At 35.9% G+C, this 21,633-nt stretch overlaps 3 protein-coding genes across 7 annotated transcripts in view; 1 reads left to right on the forward strand and 2 right to left on the reverse strand.

Moving 5' to 3' along the window:
• Positions 1–5,550, reverse strand: part of LOC113056380 (sodium channel protein type 4 subunit alpha A) — a 41,506-nt gene extending 35,956 nt beyond the window's left edge. Inside the window, exon 1 of the mRNA XM_026223133.1 lies at positions 5,228–5,550. The gene's annotated coding sequence lies outside the window, so the exon portion shown is untranslated. The remainder of the gene's footprint in view (positions 1–5,227) is intronic.
• A 1,133-nt stretch (positions 5,551–6,683) lies between these two features.
• ghrhr2 (growth hormone releasing hormone receptor 2) lies at positions 6,684–11,699 on the reverse strand. Its single transcript, XM_026223136.1, has 13 exons — positions 11,646–11,699; positions 11,390–11,507; positions 10,197–10,295; positions 9,964–10,073; positions 9,265–9,362; positions 8,967–9,099; positions 8,704–8,857; positions 8,540–8,600; positions 8,331–8,397; positions 7,756–7,847; positions 7,494–7,623; positions 6,864–6,905; positions 6,684–6,776 (listed from the first exon to the last, which is right to left on the reverse strand). Exons 1-13 carry the CDS (start codon positions 11,697–11,699, stop codon positions 6,684–6,686), a joined length of 1,251 nt encoding a protein of 416 aa, XP_026078921.1.
• A 2,150-nt stretch (positions 11,700–13,849) lies between these two features.
• zgc:163073 (myosin light chain 4) lies at positions 13,850–19,315 on the forward strand. Of its 5 annotated transcripts, XM_026223142.1 has the most exons (10): positions 13,850–13,985; positions 14,144–14,301; positions 14,461–14,519; positions 15,524–15,799; positions 17,097–17,124; positions 17,201–17,350; positions 18,004–18,177; positions 18,370–18,447; positions 18,536–18,577; positions 18,920–19,315. In XM_026223142.1, exons 4-9 carry the CDS (start codon positions 15,527–15,529, stop codon positions 18,562–18,564), a joined length of 732 nt encoding a protein of 243 aa, XP_026078927.1. In that variant the 5' UTR covers positions 13,850–13,985; positions 14,144–14,301; positions 14,461–14,519; positions 15,524–15,526; the 3' UTR covers positions 18,565–18,577; positions 18,920–19,315. The 5 variants fall into 5 exon arrangements, with proteins under 5 accessions (XP_026078927.1, XP_026078928.1, XP_026078926.1 ...); XM_026223143.1 differs by lacking the exon at positions 14,144–14,301; XM_026223141.1 differs by lacking the exon at positions 13,850–13,985 and having other exon boundaries at positions 14,030–14,301; positions 14,384–14,519.
• The last annotated feature ends 2,318 nt before the right edge of the window (positions 19,316–21,633 follow it).

Genomic DNA, 21,633 nt, shown 5'->3' on the forward strand with positions numbered 1-21,633 from the left:
CACTGATATGGTGGCCGCCCAGCTGCTGTGGGCCATCATGGTTCAGCATCGAGTTACAGAAGCTCGATGACTCTGCTCATTCCAGCTTCACAAGCATCACACCAATAAACAGGCCAACGCGCCAACTCAGCTCCGACCCACACCTCATCTCCCAACACCTAGACTTATGCACTCCTTTAAACACCCGAAACAAATGATCCCTCCCCTTGATCCTTCCACCTACTACAGCACACAAGTTTTTGAGTTTCAACAGCAGGTTACTGTCAATCCATTGCCAATAATTCAACTTGTCCCTTTTCTTTAAAATGTTTATGTTCTTATGTTTGTGACATGAATAACATTTCTCACTCACCATTTCTGAATGACCCATTTTTAAAGCATAGGATACAAAAATTTATCATTTTGTCTACACAGTCCATCAACATATTTCAAAAGAGCAATGATTTCCATGATATGTCCCCTTTAAGAGGTTCCTGTCCAAAATGGATTTAGTTCTATGTCATGTTCCCACCAATATTAAGCTTCACTGTGCCATTCTGGAGTAGGGTAATAAGCCACCATCAAGATCTCTTATATCACTATAGGATGAGAAAGAGCGCCGCCCCCTCCTCCAATTTTTAAGAGTTGGACCAGGGGTCCGTTTCCCCCAAGTCTTAAAATATACTTCTTGCAGAGGCTTTATTAAAGATATTTCTTGATTGCATTAGAGTAGATCAGGTCATCAACAAGTAGTACTATATATCACTGGATAGTCCAGAAGATCATGTCTTTGTTTTCTTTTCTTTTTTTTAGCTGTACTGTCAATAGAGGTTTGTCTAAAAAAGTCCCATCACAGGACAGAAGATGTAAATAATGCTGTCTGATGACATACTAATATTTGTGACTGGGTTACTTTGCCTGTTACTGTATCTACAGCCAAGAACAACAGGTAGACTGTTATGCACACAAGCTTCTCCTCATTCGAGTGATTCTTGCCATGTGTAAACAACAATCCAAATCCAAAAAGTGAAAAGATGCAAAAAGACCATCACATCACACTATTGGGATGAAAAAAGAACAATAAAAGCAAATGTGAAATAAAAAGCACAGCTTTACTGTGGAACAGCAAACAGTCACGGGGTGGCTTTTATCTCTCATTTCCTTTTTATCTGACTTTTTTCCATCTTCATTGTGTGTGGAACACCACCCCACCCACCATCCCTTTTTTTTTTTTTGCAACTTTACATCAAAATGAAAGAGGACCTGACCTGAAGTCACCTGAATCACCTCTTACAAGAACTTTAAATAACTTTTCTTAAAAAAAGACCAGAAACAGACCTGTTAAAATTAGGGTTGGGTAATGTTTTTTTTCTTTACAATACTTGTGCCAAATTGATATTTTTTTAATGATACCAGTGTCTAAACATTGCCTAAACTGATCATTTAAAAAAGAGAACCACAGAATGATTTTCGCTGCCATTATTAAAAAATAGCTAAATTATTAATAATAAATAAATAAATAGATATTTTTTTAAATTGAAAAATATGTTAAATGTTAAAAGTTTAAAGTTTATGAAATTATATAAATATATATGTAAATACAAAACACAACTAATTAACATAACAAATTCATAACACAACCTAAGCCACTATTGCTAATCAACATTACAGTACAGAATATAATTTCTGCCCCATTCTGTGATTCTGGAATTTATTTCAAACAATTGGCTGACGTTCTGAACAGTTTAAAAACGCTTCTCATTGCAAGTCATTACAAAGGAAGTTTGCCTTTAGGTATTTGAATTTAAGCACGTTTAATATAGCTAGCTAACAGTATGCTGCCTGCTGCCATCAGAGCAAGTGTTGCATCCACGCTCCTCTGATGGTCTTATTTCCTGAGTTTCCCTGCTTTTTAAGTCAGAATGTGAAAACAACATGGACACTGGATACTACAAATAATCAACATCTGTTTAAGTGGCACCAAAATTAGGCACCAAAATCTGCATTCTGATTTGTCAAATAGGTTTCAGTGCCATATTGGGTTTCAGTTCCCAACCCTGGTTAAAATTGGTCCTGAATTCGTCTCAACATCAACTTTTTCTGAACTCGTCTGAACTTTAAGTTCAGATCCAAGTGTGCTTGTAAAGAACTCTACTTAATATATATTTAAAGCAGCTTAAGTGTCCAAATACTTTCAACACACAATCAATGTTGGCACATGAAACTAAGTGTCACTGACTGACATCCAAAGGGAAAATAAAAGCCTATTTTAACTTTGCCGCAGAGAACATGCCTTGACCTTCAACAGTATTCCAGGGATTGCGAAAGATGTGCATTTCATTACGCTTGAAATTGTTTTAGATTAATTATAAAACCATGTAAGTATTCTGATAGAACTGACATTCAAAAGAGCAAAACACCTCTTCATTACACTTCAGTATCCTCAGGAGTAGCTTGACTATATCCATTTATGACTTCTTGACCTCTATTCTTATGTGATAAGTTGTAAACAAATGATCAGCAGTGCAAAGAAGGGATTTTATTACTATAGTGTGTTAACACGAGGCGTGCTCTGGGCCTGTCTTTTTAAGAGGTCATAATATAAACCATGCCTCTCTTTAACACTGCCATGTCTAATTGACTTTTCTCTCAGGTCTCTATAAGGCCTCTTGCAAATATCCAATAGAATCAACTGAAATAATAGTTTTTAAATATGAAATGTAAACCATTTAAAAGGTAAATCATTTAATTCAAAATATGAAGATTATAGAAAGGTGTCAATAGCTATTCACTAAAATGTGGGATTTTAAAAACTATATAAAAAGCATATTTGTACATTTGAGGAAACAGAAAAAGGTCTATGTAGCAGAAAGCCTCAGCATGTCAAGCATATGAGCATGTTAACACTACAGATATCATTTACTCCTGCTCATGCCATTTGAAACCAGTATAATCCTCTGTCTTCTGTGTAACACTAAAGGAGATCTGTTTCCTAATGTCAAAGCTGCTTATTTATTTACAGTGGACTGTCAAGCTTGAGACAGTTAAAAAAAAGCATAAATATAGTCCATATGAATTATTCACATTACAAACCAGTTTCCAAAAAAGTTGGGACACTGTACAGATTGTGAGTAAAAAAGGAATGGAATAATTTACAAATTAATCAAAACATTGCTACACCCATTTTACTAGGGCACAGGTAAAACAGCTGAGTTAACCTTATACTGATCTGAGAATAATTTTCTCCGATAATACTTCAGCAATTATATTGTGTTTGTTTTCTATTCATTGTTTAGAATCAGAACTAAATGCCACATTTGTAAACAAATCACTTTTTTTGATCTAATCTTATAAAGGTTTTCAAAAAGGTCTAAATTAGTTTGTGATTCAGTTTTATTCATTCAGACGGTTCACTCACACTGAATCATTTTCAGTGATTTCTTACTCTGAAATAGCAATAATATACTAAATAAAACAAAAAAGCAATGGATTTTTAACCACAATCCATTGTAGGAAACGAAACCTGCAAAAGGATTTTAACATTAGTCAAAAATGAAGCTTGACTGCAAATCTAACTTATATAAATATATCAATAACAATATCCAAAGAGAAAATACAAAATATTGGGGCAATTTTATGATGTTGGCTACAAACAGCCCTAATTAAGATGTCTTATGTTGTGCAAATATATATAACGTCACAACGCAACAAACTCTGGATACACAAAAGGTGTGGGGCGTCTATGAAATGGGTCAAATTTATGTCTGCACCTTCAAAACTGATTCCCCTTTTGCACACATTAGGAGAGAGCTGGTAGGGAGATCACCAGAAGATCACATGGTTCCACCAGTGAAAGAAACCTAAAACCAACACCTTCTGTGTCCAAGAACATGTGATGCCCAGTACTCGCTTACAGAGATAAAACACACTCTAGACAACACATCTTCTAATTCAACCAAATCCACACCAAATTACCAAATAGCAGCTCCATCCATATACCCAAGATGGTATCATATACATGATGGTGTAACTGTTTAACATCTTAAAAAGGTGTTGATCACATCTAGTCTGAGCTTATGGAAGTAACCAACGAAACTCACAAGGTCCAACCTCACGTCTCAATCTTGTGCCTTAAATTTAGCAAGCTGGCACCTCTATGACACAGTGCTATTTACATGAGACCAAGTCGACTTCCTGCAGGAACCTTTATGAAAGGCAAGGGCATAAAACTGAAGCGGGGTTAAACAAAATCCGATCGGAGTGCTTTTGACGAGCGTCTCGGGACCAACAGCCCAAGAGCCTGCATCATCCTACACCTCTGATCAGGGCAACATGGATTAACAGTGGAGGAATGGTGGGGTATAACTGAGCGCTACGAGCATCATCAGCCGAGCCCTGAAATGAAGACACGGGCTATATTTAACTCTGACTCCATACACTGTTGGGATGGGAAAAATAGTACAACTACTCAGTCAGCATCTGCTGGAACAATAGACTTGACGCATCAGACATAAAACAAGCTTTGTGTGTTCATATTTACATATATAGAAGTGTCTAGGAGAGTAAATGAGCATGATAATGATAAAGAGAAAGACTGGAGAATGAGGCAGCTGCCTCTTTCAGAAATAAAATTCTACGGATAAAATAAATTATACCTTTTACACAAATGGTTAAAAAAAATAGACATGAATAATGACGTTTTAAAATTCATTATTCATTTTTATTGTTTTAAAATAAAAACCACAGCGTTATTTTGTTACATGAATCTAGCGCAGCAATAGGAAACAGTTTGTCTGTGACTTTGGTCATTTATACATTTAGGGGTCATTATACTAAAGTATTTGCCAGCAGAATGTCATGACTGACCAATCAGAATCAAGTATTTTAAAGAGAAATACTTTCAAATCGTTCTCACTTGCCATCTGTATTATTATTATTTTAATCCTTCTAATGTGACTTTCTGCTAAACTGTTGGACATTTTTACATACACCCAAACTTAAATTATGACAAAGTAATATTCATCACAATTTTGAACCATAAATCCTCAACATTCTATTTTATATTCTATCCTATTCAAATCAAGCTAGAAACTTCTGTCAAGACATGGTCAACAGCTTATTAAATCAACAGTGAAATCAAAACCTTAGGGGGCCAAAATGATTCCTGCAGCTTTCCAGATACACACACAGCATTGCCCTCAACTGAGCGAGCTTAAACATCATGCAGCGCTCTAGAGCACAACTTTACCTGTCACAGTGAGGCAAATATTTCCACAAAATCTTCAGTGTTTGGTCTTCCTTCAGGCTGAAGTCTGTCTCTCTGACCCGGGGCCAGCACGAGCTCCAGGACAGCTGTTGCTGACGCATGAACGTCTTGAATGAAACCTGAGATTGAGCCGCAGGTATAGAGGACCATCACTGATCACACGAGGGTTCTGAAACATTAAAACTTATCTTTCTACTTTATCTTTCCTGGGCAGATGCTTTTATGCGTTGTTTTACTGAATAATAATGTCTGTATCGCCTATGGAGAAGTATTTTACCCACACGAGCAAGGTTTTATTCTGTAGTTGGTATATGACTAGATATCCTATACTTCCTTCCTAAATAAATCCAACGAAAATAACCAGTGTTGTTGAATATAGCACAAATATTCAGAAAGTAAACGGTATATAGGGCTCACGAATGGGAAAGCGTTCCCACGTTCAAACGAGTTATTTTGACCGTTAGTTTGATAAAACGCGCGAAAATCGATCAAATAAATAATCGATTAAAGCGAATACGATTTCATTTAAATTGTTATTGAATTTAAAATTGAACTAATAATTGCAGGGGTGTATTAGTAGCCCATTGTATTTGTATTATTATTTTATTTTTTTTCCACATTATTAATAATTGATAAAAAATAATTTTGGGTGTTTTAAGCTTCAGTCATTTGAATAAGCTACTCAACACATACACAAAGCATATATTTTTTACATATATAAAACAAGACAATTACATAAATGATCTCTCTCTCTCTCTCTCTCTCACACACACACACACACACAATCTCTCTCTCTCTCTCTCTCACACACACACACACACACACACACACACACAGACCATTTAAAGAAGATCAGGCAGCTGAACAGAAATCTAATGTACTTGATCACTCCCACTGATAATGTTGCAGATGCTTCTTGAAAGGGATGAAGAACTATCACTGAACTGCAAATCCTAATAACAATATTCTTTACAGGAATAAATAAATAAATACATTGGGATACTGAAACTATTCACATCAATTTGCACAATGTTGAATACAGAATGTTTCATGCATATTATTTCCAACAAGTTACTGTACATAGCCTTCTGACTTAAAAAGAGCTCATTTTTGGAAAACTGATATTGATGATGTAATGCATCACATTGAATGTTAAACATGTAGCGCCATCCTCTGGTGTCTCTCTCTCACTCTCTCTGTTTCACACACACACACACACACACATTTACAGAAATAGAAACAGAACATTTTATATTAACAGTTAAAATTTGCAAAGTGCAAACCAAATAAGATACTAACATCTTTCAGTGTAAAAAAAAAACATTTTGCCACAATTTAGACAAATGTGTGGAAAAAATAAATAAATACAGTGGCAAGTTTTTGGACACCCAAGTCACACTTACTGTTGCGATAAAAAAAATTAAATAAAATAAAACGTTTATGCAGTGAAGTCCTGGGTTGCCATTTGGAAAGTGTTGTTGTCAGTTCGGAACTTATATTTCCCAATCTCTTTTCTTATTTCATTCTGCACCTTAAAAACAAACAACCAAACAAAAACATGAATTAAACAATGCTTCTTTACATGTTCATATGCTCTCAAAAGTGTATTAGATCTTACCTCACAGTTCAAGAAGCAGTATAACAATGCCACAATGAAACCCTTCAAAGAAATGCCATAATTAATAGTTTGACATTTGCAGTAGCATAAAGTCATTAGAGACGTATGGTTTTGTTTTAGGACGGTGAGGCCTACATCAGTCCTGGAGAGCCACAGTCTTGCAGAGTTTTCCTCCAACCTTGATAAAAACTCACCTGTCTGTAGCTTTTAGTAACCCTTAGACCCTGGTGAGGTTGTTCAGGTGAGTTTGATTAGGGTTGAGCAAAACTCTATAGGGCTGTGGCTCTCCAGGACTGACGTGGACCACTCCTGTTTTACTACTTGATTCATATATTTCTTCATTTTGCTGAAGATAAAAACTGTTTAATTTAAAATGACACTGTTAAGAAAGCTTTTGTATTTCAAGTTCATTTACAGTAGAGGGCAGAGTTTCACTTATGAACAGGCTCCACAGATAGAGACATCTCTTAAGCTCCTCACTTCTCAAATGAGAGAGATAATAACTACAGTGATGGCTCATTTATTAGATGGCTATTCATTAAAAAATTCATTTAAAAAAAATGTTTTGATAGAGTGTGTAGTTGGCATTCCTGGGCTTCAAAGATTGCACTATAAGTGTCTGAACAGTACCTGGAAGGAACCTAGCACAAGTTCAAAGAAGAGTCTCGCCTCTAGTCCCACATTCTCGGGAAACAGAGCAAATACAGTGTAGTGTACTCCAAAAAGAGGGATGAGTAGAAGAGTTGACTTCGCCAGTCGCCTGAATGGTAGATAAAAGACATCGGAGAATCTTTTTGTATGTAAAGTACGTCTGTAGTATTGAAAAGAAATCAAAAATAGCCATGTAGTATAGTGTGATTTTTACAATTGGCAATTATGTAATAGATCTCACCTGTAAAGTTGCCTGTCTCCTCCATTGAGTTCTGGGGTTTTTGTCTTCACAACTATAATCCTGCTTATGTTAACAAACACCAAAAAGTTCACCTGTAAAGATCAAAAACACATTATTTAGGTTTATAGTCAAACATTCTAAGTAATTTTATGGAGATAAATCTATCTAAAAAAAATCAACATTAACTGTTTTTGTCCACGAAAAAAAAATAAAAAAAAAAATAAAAAAAATTAAAATCTGCATAAAATTATTGAATTAACCCAGATAAATTAATTCATATAAAAAAATATTGTTTTATACATAACTTGTAGTAGAAAGAGCTCTTTAAGGTAAGAAGTTACCTCTTTTTAGAGTGTACCAAACCATAGCCACAGTGTTTTCAGGCAATGCTACAAATGCCTTAACTGTAGTTTTTACTTTATATTAAAATGGGATAGGAGAAAATATTTTAACAGCAAGTAAATTAAATTCACAATAATATATAATAGATTGATGGATGAATGAATTGATATAAGATTAAGAAAAAAGCACATCCTGTAATAAGGAAACATGTAATGTCTTTTGCATAAACTTACAAATACAGAAAGCAAAATGGGAATTTTGATGATCCACCAATATCCACTATCCAGGTCATCCCAGCACCTACCAACACATTAAAAACATTGTTTATGATACATGCGTGCACATTTATACATTTACTGTAACTTTTAGCTCCAGATCTTGTAACTGTGCTTCCCATATGTAGTAACCGTCCAAATGCACTACACAAAAATCTCATCCTCACCCATGATTATCATATTTATGTTTGAAGAATGTCCAGATTATTACTGTGACAGATGGCACCCCTGTAATACAGAGAAAACAATATATGTGCATTTGAGAAAACGTTATATAATCAGCAGTTTGTGTGTAATATAAACTTAATGTACATGTACAATGTGGTTTTACCCCAGCCAATAAGAATATAGCACCAGAAAAATGATTTTGTGTGGGTGAAGGTGAATGCTAGCAGTGTCTGAAGATGAAGTCCCTCAATGAGCAGCCAGTAGAAATTTGATAACACACAGTACTGGAAAAATGTCACCACAGCTTTGCACAAAACCTGCCAGATGAAATATGATTAAATTACAGAGGGGCACTTTACAATACATGTTTCAAGCTATGGCATTTTTTATGTTGATCTTATCAGTCATTTCTTTGGTGTAACATACCGTGGAGACTGTGCAGTGATTGACAGTCTCATCCGCGAATAACACTGCGTCCTTCACAAACACAGCCAAAGCCCTCAGGATGAATGAGGAGAAGAGGTTGAGGTGGATGTAGGTCCGTGTACACAGAAGCTTCCTGTGGGGTTAATGAAAATCTGGAGATATTATATGACATCAGCATTCATTGATGCAAATGTAAAAAAAAAAAAAAAGGTCACCTCAACTGATTTCCTGCATGCATTGTAACAGTGAATGTGTAAAGGCACTGAGGCAAACAGTGAATATTTAATGTAAGTGGTACCTAAAGATGCAGAAGATGAAGATTGCAATGCAGAGCGAGCCAATGGACATGCCATACCCAACTGTGTATATCAACTTCACCCTGGCAAAGTACTCTCGCTACCACAGTAAAATGGAAAATATCAAGTTAAGATACCATTCGATTAATCTTGTGTCATTTTTATTTAATAAAATTTCAGGTGAAGTGTGTAATTTTTTCATGATTTTAATTCTTCCTGTAGCATAATTGCTTTAAGGTTTGAGTTTAAACATGAAGCACCATCTTTTGGTGACAAATATTTGTTGTTTTAACTTATATTAAAAAATTATCAGATAAGTACATAAAGTATGGGATATTACAATTTGTCAATATGTCAAAAAAAAAAAAAAAAAAAACTTTTGCCACAGGTTAAACACAAAACGTTGACAAATTTGTAAAAATGAACCCCAAAAAGTGTTTTGACACATATGCAAGGCCTAAAATATTAGATAAAATATAAAAACGTGGCAAAATATGGACAATGGACAATGAGGAAATGTTCAGGAAACCTGTTTGATAACAGGCCAGTTTTACATTTGGTAACACTGGGGGTGCACAAATGACACTCTTCACTTCTGACAGTACAATAACACTCTGCAAGAACCAGAACACATCCAGAAACACAGTAATAGCATTCATTTGCAAATCATATCAAATATAGAGTTCTTCAAGGCTGTTTACTCTGTGTCCAGTCTCTTCCTGCTCTGTGCTGTTGTCCTGGAAGCAGGCATCGTAATAAGACACACTCAACCTACTCCATCCCTCACTAGTGCAGGTGCGGCTGATCAACTCTGAAGAAGTTCAAAGGCAAAAACACTGGTTTTATATTTATAACATAGCATTGAACTTGTATGGCCACGTTTGTAAAACGAGTAGGAATAGTTATGTTACAGTGGTGTTGCTGTTGAAGTTACCATGAGACTTGAGGAGAGGAGGTGGGCAAGACAGCGAGACTCTCTCTCCTACACTGACTGCAGGCCAGCAGTTCACACCATCCCACTCAACCACACAACCTGAAGACATCCACAGTGGTACAAGTTTACTTCTTAATATAAATATCAATTAAAATAAATTGATTCTTAGCATGAGTCATGCCACCTTTATTTATGTAGCACTTTATACAACAGAGACTGTTTCAAAGCAGCGTTAGAATAATTAACAGTGATTCATCAGATATATGACAAATCAAAAATTTGCTGTAAAGCCACTATAAAAATACAACAGTATAATTATTCAGCTCTAGTCAAAAGTTTGTTTTCCTATTAACTTCTAACTGTTAATGCTAATAAACACATGTTGTCTTATAAGCGATGTATGTAGTCTTAACATATATTGTACAGTAGTTCTGTACAGATGTTGCATAATTAAAACAACAAATAAATATATTCCAATGAAAGTGAATGGACCATAACATTAATTCATGGAGTAATTAATGCTTTGAATGTTGGTCTGTTCTTAAAACAACTTTAAAAGTACTACTTTTATGTTAGTAAAAAAAAATGTAATTATCAGTGACCCATGCCTTTAATAATGCAGATCATATTCTAGTCTTTTATAAGACTCGGTGTTTAAATACGTATGCCTATAAGCGAGGACATTTTATGTCTTTTCATTTTAAAATTAAAAAGATCGTTTTAAAAATATTAATTCTGTAATTACTTAACCACTGTCATGTCTAATGTGCTGAATACAGAAAATAGAATGTTAGAAACCAACCATTTTGGATACTACTGACTTCTATCGTATGGACAAAACAATCGAGACATTTCACAAATGATCTTCATGTTTCCAAAAAGAAGGAGAAACGTACAGGTTCGGAATGACATCAGTGTGAGTAAAAGAATTTTCATTTTTGGATAATTTGTCCTTCTAAAGTATCAAATTAAAGGGTGAAGAACATCTCAATAAACTTCAAAACTGTTTTGACTGAATACATTTTTACACTTATAGGACACAATTGAGGGATTCGTGCATTACTACTACAAGACATGTAAACACTTAATGATGCTCAAAAAGGCAATGTAATAAGCCATGATGATACACCCTTTTGAACATCTTGATGAAATGGACAATAATTGCTTAGGTTTTGAGTATCTGTGAAGCTCACCTGTATTGGTAGCATTATAGTTGAATAAAGACTGCATTAAACTAATTTGGAGCTGACAATCAGCTTCTTTTGCTTGTAGATGCAATACTATAGAACATTCAGGATGAACTGTCTTCATCTGAAAAACATGTAAGTGCATGCACACTATAAGATCTTCCTAAGAAACATCAATCTTTTGAATGACCTTTTTTGCATATCTTATTTAATAGTTGCTTTTTCACAGAAACAAATATCCAGAAACATGCACATAACCTACCCCTTCACATGTAACCATAAGAGTCCAGGTGATGTAGCCATAAATAAGGTCCATTTTGTTTCTTCTTATAGATATGTGGTAATATCACAGGTGTAAATATTTGCATGTAGGTCAGTTGTGTTGACCAAAATAAAGTGTAGCTCTATTGCCTGTTGTTTTTGTCAGTACACAAATATCCCAGTGCTCATTCAAAGTAATTCTCATCTATCTCTCCAACTGATTTAATGCAGCAGATGGTGAGATATTTTTTTTCATCTGTTATACCTTTGCATTCAGGTCATTCATTCGTCTTCTACCTGCCCGCTTCTTCACACTAGGGAGGTTAAATGAGTTTTTTATCCAGCACCATTTACTGCATGAGTGAACTTAAATCACTTTTTCTAAGTTAAGAGGATGACATTACTTCAGAGGTATGCAAATGACAAAGTCCCTCCAAACCATAGGCTGTTTTTTGTAATTAAATATATTTTGAAAATACATGTATTTTAATCCAGTTTATTGTGTATTTAACTGAGTTTTGGAATTAGCCGTTCATTTTTTCTGTAATTAAGAGGGCAGTAATAATGTTTATTCTGTATGTTGCAGATGGAACATCTACACACCAGCTTGGGCAGATTTCAAACTGGTCAAAGTCAAACATTTTATTCAAATACATTCTCTTTTGCCAGACTCAAACTTTGGCCTCAGATGACACACAAACCTGCCGAAATACACACTTTTTTCACTGCCTGAGAACACTATTCAGATCGATTCAAAACACTGGTAGTTCGCAAACCTACTTTTGGGAAATAGGAATCCTTTTGCTAATCAAATGTCTGTCAAGTCACTTTTTTTTTAATATAGCGCTTTTAATCATAGAGATAACAAAGCAACTGAACAGCATTACATTGGAAAATAGTGTCAATGCAAAAAGGCAGTTCCTCATTGAATTCAATGTCATCATCCAGCTCAAAGAGCAAAACCTCAGCCCAGATCTGCACTTTTTGCAAAACACGAACACATTACTCTACATTAGACATAGAAATTGAACATAATGTCACTTCTTTGCCATTTAAAGACTCTGCTTTCCAAAATACAAACCCAATTCCAAAAAAGTTGGGACACTTGTACAAATTCTGAATAAAAACAATGCATGATGTGGAAGTTTCAATATTTTATTCAGAATACAAAATAGATGACAAATCAAATGTTTAAATGGAGAAAATGTATCATTAAGAGAAAAAAAAAAGTTTTGTAAATTTCATAGCATCAATACATCTCAAAAAAGTTGGGACAAGGCCATGTTCACCACTGTGTGGGATCCCCTCTTCTTTTGATAACAGTCTGCAAACATCTGGGGACTGAGGAGACCAGGCTTCTGAACTGAGCGCTGATAACAACTTGGGCTGTCCTTGTCCTCTTTAGTCCAGATCACATGGTGTCCCAGTTATCCAAAAAGATCTGCAAATTTTGATTCGTCTGACCACAGAACGGTTTTCCACTTTGCCACAGTCCATTTTAAATGAGCTGTGGTCAAGAGAAAACTCCTGCGCTTCTGGATCATGTTTAGATATGGCTTTTTTTTTGACCTAGAGTTTTAGCTGGCAACAGAGAATGGCACGCTGGATTGTGTTCACCGACAATGTTTTTTGGAAGTATTCCTGAGCCCATGTAGTGATTTCCATTAGCATTGCTGTATGTGATGCAGTGCTGTCTAAGGGCTCAACGATCACGGGCATCCAGTGTGGTTTTCCAGCCTTGACCCTTACGTACAGAGATTGTTCCAGATTATCTGAATCTTTGGATGATATCATCATCTACAGTGCATAATAACTTCAAACTCTTTGCAATTTTTCCTCTGAGAAACTCCTTTCTGATATTGCTCCACTATTTTTTGCCACAGCATTGGGGGAATTGGTGATCCTCTTCCCATCTTGACTTTTGAGAGACACTGCCACTCTGAGAGGCTCTTTTTATTCTTTATACCCAATCATGTTGCCAATTGACCTAATAGTTTGCAAATTAGTCCTCCAGCTGTTCCTTATATGTATATTTAACTTTTCCAGCCTCTTATTGTCATATCAAGCTGCCTGGAAGGAACACAGAGCTATGGATAAGCAAAATAAGACTTTAATAATCCAACACAGTATATCCAACATACCACAGAGGAAAACACACATACGTGGTTTGTAGACCCAACAAACACAGACTGTACAGGCATGGGTATTTAAGGACAGGATAACGAAGGGCAGACAGGTGCATGGGATAACTTAATTAACGAGAACAGGGAACACATCAGGAAGAAACTAGACACACCTGGAATCAAAGTAACCAAACACGGGGAGATGTAATAATAGTTGGGTACGGGTTTCCTTCCATTATATTTACAATAATAACATTCTGCATCTAACGGAACTTTGAAATTAACTGTTGTGTGTGTGTGTGTGTGTGTGTGTGTGTGTGTGTGTGTGTGTGTGTGTGTGTGTGTGTGTGTGTGTGTGTGTGTGTGTGTGTAACAGTGTGTGAGTAACAGTGTGTGAGTGTATCTTTGCATTCATTCTACCTGCATGCTTCTTCACACTAGGGAGGTTAAATTAATCTTTTATCCAGCACTATTTACTGCATGAGTGAACCTAAATCACTATTTCTGAGTTGAAAGGATGACATTACTTCAGAGGTATGCAAATGACATAGTCCCTCCAAAAGTGTTGGTTAACAAACGATTTTGATTTTAAAGCAGCTTATTGTCTGTTTTACAGGATTTTGGAATTAGCCTTTATTTTTCCTGTAATTAAGAGGATTTAGAGGACTGTAATGGTTATTCTGTATGTTGTAGATGGACCATGCCACCCGTCCATCCATTTTTAAAGCCCGTCCTTCCCCTGAGGAGCTGAGGTTGGTGTAGACTGAAAGTAGAAAATCTTGAGCAGAGCGATACATTCATACAATATTCAGAGGTGTTTAAAGTGCAAAAGTGAGAATTTGGAAATGCAGAAATGAATGTGTGAATATTCATTGGTATGTTTAGAAACTATCGAAGGTCAATGTATCTATATATTTATATAAACAAATTTGTTTTGCCCATGTTCCAGATCCAGACTTTTACCCTTTACAAGCCATCACATCTTATTTCAAGTGAAATAATCATAATATTTTCATTATTTATTGTGTAAAATTTATTTTCTATTTATTTTATTCAGTTAAGGTGTAATTTACTTCATGACCAACAATTTTGCAACAGTATACATCATTTGAAATGTGATGGAAAATGTGAAAGATGCTGATGATGTAAATGGAGAAAATGACTTAGAAAATGAGGTTTGTGAGGTATGTATGTTTAAAGTTAGACATTATTAGCTAATCATTTAAGAGTGTGTGAAAACTTAAAAGTGTGGCAATATATTTTCCAAAAGTTCACAGGCCCATATGCTTTGGAAAAGCAGAGCAGGTGTAAATGAGGTGTTATTGTTAAGGGTACAGTTAAGCTGCAGCATTTGTGTCTATTAAAAGCTCTACTGCTGCTCTCATCCATACTGCTTTATATGTCAGGATGATGTCAAGTAGCAGAACACATGTAATGTCATATCCATCTACACATTTATAGTACCTAATACAAAATATTGTCATGCTGTGACCAGACAGAAAAGGTATGACAATATAAAATGGGGAGGGGATTTATATCCTGTGAAGTTTAGTGGACCCACTGGAGTCACAGCATTCTTTCCTTTTTTAGAAATGTGAGTGATATTAGGGAGGTGCAGCAAATTTAGGGAGATAGAGCTGAGTATATAACATATAGGGATCCGATTCGTACCGATCAACAGCAGTCAAACATTTGAAGAAGGTTTCATTTTTGTCCATTCACTTGTTGTGACTACACCACCATGGCTTCACAAAAGCCAATGTCCAAAAAAGAAGGAAAGTCAGCCCCAGCTCCAAAAGAAGAGCCAGCTTCTGGAGCAGCAGAACCAGCATCAGCAGCCGATCCTAAACCAGCAACGCCAGCACTGGAAACATCTGCTTCTGCCTCAACTGCAACACCAGAGTCAGCTACGAAACCTCCTGAAAAAGCCACCCCTGCACCTGGACCAGCCCCGGTGGCAGCAGCCCCAGAACCTGCCAAAGAACCAGCTTCTCCTCCAAATCCAGCTTTCAAATATGATCCTGTCGCTGCGGTAAGTCTCTGTGTAATGTATTGTATTTCATTTTACTCAGTTGTCTGGTGGGCTGGATTGATGGGCCCACAATTGTGCTTGATGTCTATATTTAAATGTGTATGTTTTTTTCTAATTTAAAAAGACTAAATTATAGATTCTAAATCTAGATTTTCACATACTGACAAGCATTGGGTAATCAAAATTAGAGTTTAATCTTTCTGAAAATGTTTAAATGAGGCACAATGATAAAAAGTTTCTAAAATGAAAATGTCCACATATTTATTTGAAAAAGAGATGTAGCAATACTGAAATTTATAGGAAAATAATAAAAAAAAACACTAAAACTAACATTAATATTACTTTATAATGTAAAGCAAGATTAATAAAAGTTCCCTTTTTAAAGAAATATGCACAAGAACTCACATGTATGTGCTTTTAAAGAGAAATCACAATTCAATTTAATGCTAGATTCGCTTTTAAAGGGTGGAAACAATTAAATATATAATATTAGTCTAAAAATCTTCAATATAAGGCAATCCAGAAAAAAAAAATCCTGGTGAATAACTAAAATGGTGTAGACGTAAATGCAAACAGTAATTATTAATAGTATTATTATTAATATTAATGTGCTCAGTATTTCTCAGTGATCATTTCTATTAATAAAACGTCACATTTTGCTAAGCAGTTGTGTAATTGCCTGGGCATGAACTGTACGATACACATTGTTTCATGGCCAGATTCCAGTAGATGTTCTTTACATGGATCTACACACACCTGCTACTGAGCTATGAGGTCGTCCCACACACCACTGCATTCACACTTATTTCCTTAAACTCTCCAGGGAGACGTATATGGATGGTATGATCTCATAAACAGACTGAGGGGAGATTATTCATGGTGCCAGGAAAAATGATGGCAGAACAACTGCCAGACTGTTATTGAACATATGACGCTAACATCTGTGCAGTTAAGAGCATGGTAGAAGATCATTAATGATCAAAAAATGCAAGAATATATTTCGAATGCGAGTCAGCATGACCATAATTGAATTTATATATTTACCTATAAGATCTCTATATAAACTTAAACTACAAATTTTGGACAAGAAACCAAAATGGTTTTTAAATGTTTTAAAAATCTTGTTGCTTCATTTGGCTAGAAGAATGTATGTGGACCATTGGATGCTTGAAATGATATATTGCATTGTTAAATAAACCAATAAATAAATCAAATAAAATGACTATATGTCAGTGCAAATTCCAAATCATAAACATCTACAAAAACCTAAAAAACAATCTTTTGTTCTGGGTTTCAGGGTCATCTCAGTGCAAGACAGCTTGAAGGTAAGGAACAGTCTGAAAAGATCATTTGATCAACTTAATTTTAATGAACTGACTTTGTCATTTCACATTTATACAGAGTTCAGAGAAGCTTTCCTGTTGTTCGCCGGAACTCCTTCAGGGGGGATGAAGATTTCACTAGCTCAGTGTGGAGATGTGATGAGAGCTTTGGGTCAGAACCCAACCAATGCTGAAGTTTTGAATGTTCTTGGAAAACCAAAGCCTGAAGGTAGGCAAACAACTATGTATGCAATGTTGGGTGGCTCCAGTAACATGGTTGAGAATAACTTGTCTATAAAATGACTCAAGCTATTGCTTTCCTGCATCCCATGGGATCCTTCAGGATCAGACCAAGGGAAAGACTTAACACATATGTCACAAAGATTACTGGGGTGTTAATTTACACAAATGTCAAAGATGTCACTAGCAGTCAAGATCCCTGTGACATCTGAAAGTGATTCTCTGAATACTGAGCACCAGTTAATCCTCATCTTGATGGCTCACTAAGTCAAAGTGCTGTTCCAACCGCAGGAATGCATTAGGACATATTAACACAACATAGTAGAAGCAAAAAAGCTCACAGTGACAAAGGAGACTAACTAAATATAACATTTACTTTTCGCAATTGTGCTAAGAAATCTTAAAGGGATAGTTGACACTCATCTTCACGTTGCTCCAAAACTGTATGAATTTATTTCTTGCATGAAACCCAGAAGAAGATCCTTAATAGAAAAAAAGTCTCAGCCCGCATTCAAATAAAGTCAATGGAGGAGATTTGGATTTTTAATTTTTGGCTGAACTGTATATTTTTGTTACATTGTGAAAAAAAATATAAATATTTTAAGAATTTACTAATTGCTGTATTTAAATTGTGTCATTCAGAGATGGAATCCAAACTGATCGACTTTGAGACATTCCTGCCTATGTTTCAACAAGTTTCAAAGACTCCTGGAAGGGGCACATTTGAAGATTTTGTGGAAGGCCTAAGGGTTTTTGACAAAGAAGGCAACGGAACAGTCATGGGGGCTGAACTCCGCCATGTGCTTGCTACATTGGGTATGGAGTTACGGAGGGAAAATGTGGCAAAAACAAAACAAAACAAATATATATGTGACCATTTATTGTCGTCAAATTTTCACAACCTTAACATTTATAATCGTGTAATAAAATAATATAAATTCAAATTAATAAAATAAAACCACAAAAATAATAAAGTGATTTTGATTTTGCTCATTGGCTCATTTCCAGGTGAGAGACTGTCTGAGGGTGAAGTGGATCAGTTGCTGGCAGGGCAGGAGGACACAAATGGTTGCATTAACTATGAAGGTAAGAACCGTTACTCAAGAGTTCCCTCTACTGACAAAATGAATGAAATGAAGTTCACTCATTGAAATTAATCTGTTCTTTATCCAAGCTTTTATAAAACATGTCATGGCTGGCTGAGCGATCTCTTCTGGTAAGTTTATCTAAACCAGGGATTCCCAACCTTTTTTTTTTTTTTTTTTTTTGGTCAGCCAAATCCCTATTATTTATTTTAAGTAACACTAACCTTTCAATAAACATAATGACTTCACAAAAATCTGGAAATAATTAAGCAACTCATTTTTTTTTTTTGTTTCGATAATTTATTGAATTATAGATATTTCATTCTGGCAGTTCATGACCTCATGAATTCCTACATGACCTTGTTGGGAAGTCCTGATCTGAAATATAACATGCTTTACTAGTACATTTTAAACTTTAATTTACATTGTATCTTATTTTCTTATATTAATACACGTCTTTTCTGTTGGTCTAGGTGCAGTAGCAGCCTCACATGCATGTCAGCAGTGCTTAACTGAAGCTCATGTGTTAGAGTTCATCAGTGAATCATGAACAATGAAAGTTTTATTTTAAATATTATATAACATTAAAATCCCTCTTCTTCAACCGCAACTTTGAAGCTGTTTTATATTAAGCAAATTATAAGTGCAACAAGTGGAGACAAAATGCTAATTCTCATTTTGTAGAAGTCAAAATGCAGTAGTCTGTGAAAAAAAAAAAAAAAAGTCTGTCCCAAGAGAGAGTCAACACAGCTGTCACCAGATAAAACTTTGGATTGGATTGGCACTGAGTGCACCGAGTTTGCTCTAATCCCCCAATGTCAAAACCTTTTCCCAGGCACATGTGATGAACCCAGACCATTTGTCTTTGGACTTCCCTCAGTGGACTTTACTAAGAAAAACCTTTTGCTGTAGCCAAGTGTTGCATGCTCTGAAAGGGTGCAACACTGAGCTGTTAATTTTCTTACCACATTGAACAAATGGTTCAAGTGCCCAGTCAAGCAATAACTGGAGAGATGTGTCAAGAGCAATGTTATTTGTGTGTGTGTGTGTGTGTTTTGGTGAAATACGATACAAAATATCAAGTTAATTTATTACACAAGAGCATTAAATCTGCAAAACCATAAGGAAAAAAGACATTATGATTTAGGCAAGACAAGGATGGCTTTTTGTATGACTTGGCTGTAACAATAAAACTACTGAATATCTACATGAAAGCAGTTAACTCCACAAACATTATGATATAATATGGGTATGGGGATAATATGTGGATATGAAAATAAAAACAATTACAAAACTATAAATAGAACTGCAATTTTGTAAAAGATGAAAATTATGTAAAATTATGGTTTTGTTCAACAAAAACTGTAAAAATATAAAAATAAAACAAAAAAACATCAGTGCAGTGAAAAGCTGAAAATGAATTCATGCAAGATGAAGTTTTCCATCCCTCAGTTTTATTCAGTACAGTCAGCAGAGCTCTCAGCAGAGTTCAGTATACACGCACAGTATTTATGTTTTTACTCCTAGAGAACACAAAGAAGTTATCTCTTAATTTTTCTTATGGCTATCTATTGACCCTTTCTGTTTGACTCTTATGGTACACTTAATTAAATACACAATCCTTCACATGTACATTCAGTTCATTTTTTTTCTTGAAAATTTGCCCCCTTCTTAAACGATGCTGAATTGGCGTAAGATTAAATGTAAAAAATGTTATGTATAAGCAAAAGGGGTGAGAACCAGAAGGGCGCAAGTGACATTTTGGGTGAAATGGAGATTTATATATATATATATATATATATATATATATATCAAATGAAAGGTCTTGATGAGCTCTTTCTACTGCCAAAAAGACAAAAGTAAATTCATAATCAAGTTATTCATTAGAAACCAAAAGACTTAACACTGAAAAAACTGAGCCAGTCGGTGCCAAAAGGGTGTATGCACCTACTGTATGCCATTTTATCACTGAGAAATGCATGGAGGATAAAGCCTGTGGATAGCACATGAGTCAAAATGGCTGACACAACAAGTGAGCCTCCATCCCTCCACCCCTCTGGCTCTGTCTGGCTCCTCCTTCCCCCCCAGCTCCACTTCGGTCCTCTGTTGCTCCGGCTCCACCATCTATCTGGATCCCCACCTCCACCTTGGCCCTCTGGATCCTCGGTGTCACCCCGGCTCTACGGCTCTCCATCTCCATCATAGGCTGCTCTTCCTCTGGCTCTGTCGGCCCCCGTGTGTTGTCGGCCCAATCTCCACCGTGGCTCCTCTCACCGTAGACTCCACCATGGGCTGCTATCCTGGCTAGCCTCTGGTTCCCCACCTGGCTCCTCCTGCTCCAGGCTCCTCCCTTCATCTACTGCATCTACTGGCCTTATGAACTATGCCCTTTTCGCATTGCTTGTCCCCACCTCTTGAAACCCCACCCTGCCTCCTCTGTTCTTCCCAATGTTCTTGCACTGACAAAGGCAGTCCAAGAACATTGGGTCTCATTCACTAAATATGCGTAGGCACAGATTTTTGCGTGAAATGTGCGTACGGACGTTTTCACGAATAAATCATGATTCATCAAAAACGTTCGTACTAAAATTTATCCTAAATGTACGAAAAGATTCAAGAAAAACTTAAATACCACACGTACGCAATAATCATGTACAACGGGGGGCCTTATAAGCATGTGTTAAGAACCCTAATTAGATGTTATTGATAAATTATAATTACAGTTCCAATTATATATATATATATATATATATATATATATAAAATATTAGAAGTCCAAACAACAATCACCTGATCTATCCTTATATAAACGGTGATTCATGTGTTTCATCTTGTGTTTAGAGGCGTGGCACACTTGGTACGGCTTGAAGACATCGCAGCGCGTGCTCTAAGGAGAGAGCGCGTCTTTAGAGAGCGCACAGATATGTTAGCTGAGAGTGACGAATGGCTGTTCAGTCGCTTTAGGTTGCCCAGAGAAGTCCTCATTGATTTATGTAGCTCACTGGAACCACACATAAGCCACATCACCAACCGCTCTCACCTTATACCACCTTATTTTCAAGCCTGTGTTATAACCCATGCTTCTTTTTTACATGTGCGCGTTATGCCAGTGGATACACTTATAAATAAAAAAAAGATTTCCTGGCTTCCACCTCCGACAGCAAAACTTCACGTTCATTATGGTTAA

This window comes from Carassius auratus, chromosome 37, assembly GCF_003368295.1.
Source record: "Carassius auratus strain Wakin chromosome 37, ASM336829v1, whole genome shotgun sequence".
Classification (NCBI taxonomy): Eukaryota; Metazoa; Chordata; class Actinopteri; order Cypriniformes; family Cyprinidae; genus Carassius; species Carassius auratus.

Coding starts and splice junctions, on each gene's coding strand:
- ghrhr2 (XM_026223136.1), bottom strand. CDS start 11,699: ATGGACCTTATTTATGGCTACATCACCTGGACTCTTATGGTTACATGT. Junction 10,074..10,196: donor TCCTCTCCTCAAGTCTCATG/GTAACTTCAACA, acceptor GAACTTCTTCAG/AGTTGATCAGCCGCACCTGC. Junction 8,601..8,703: donor CTATATTCTTATTGGCTGGG/GTAAAACCACAT, acceptor TCTGTATTACAG/GGGTGCCATCTGTCACAGTA.
- zgc:163073 (XM_026223139.1), top strand. CDS start 14,886: ATGGAAAATGTGAAAGATGCTGATGATGTAAATGGAGAAAATGACTTA. Junction 17,351..18,003: donor TGGAAAACCAAAGCCTGAAG/GTAGGCAAACAA, acceptor TGTGTCATTCAG/AGATGGAATCCAAACTGATC. Junction 18,178..18,369: donor CCATGTGCTTGCTACATTGG/GTATGGAGTTAC, acceptor GCTCATTTCCAG/GTGAGAGACTGTCTGAGGGT.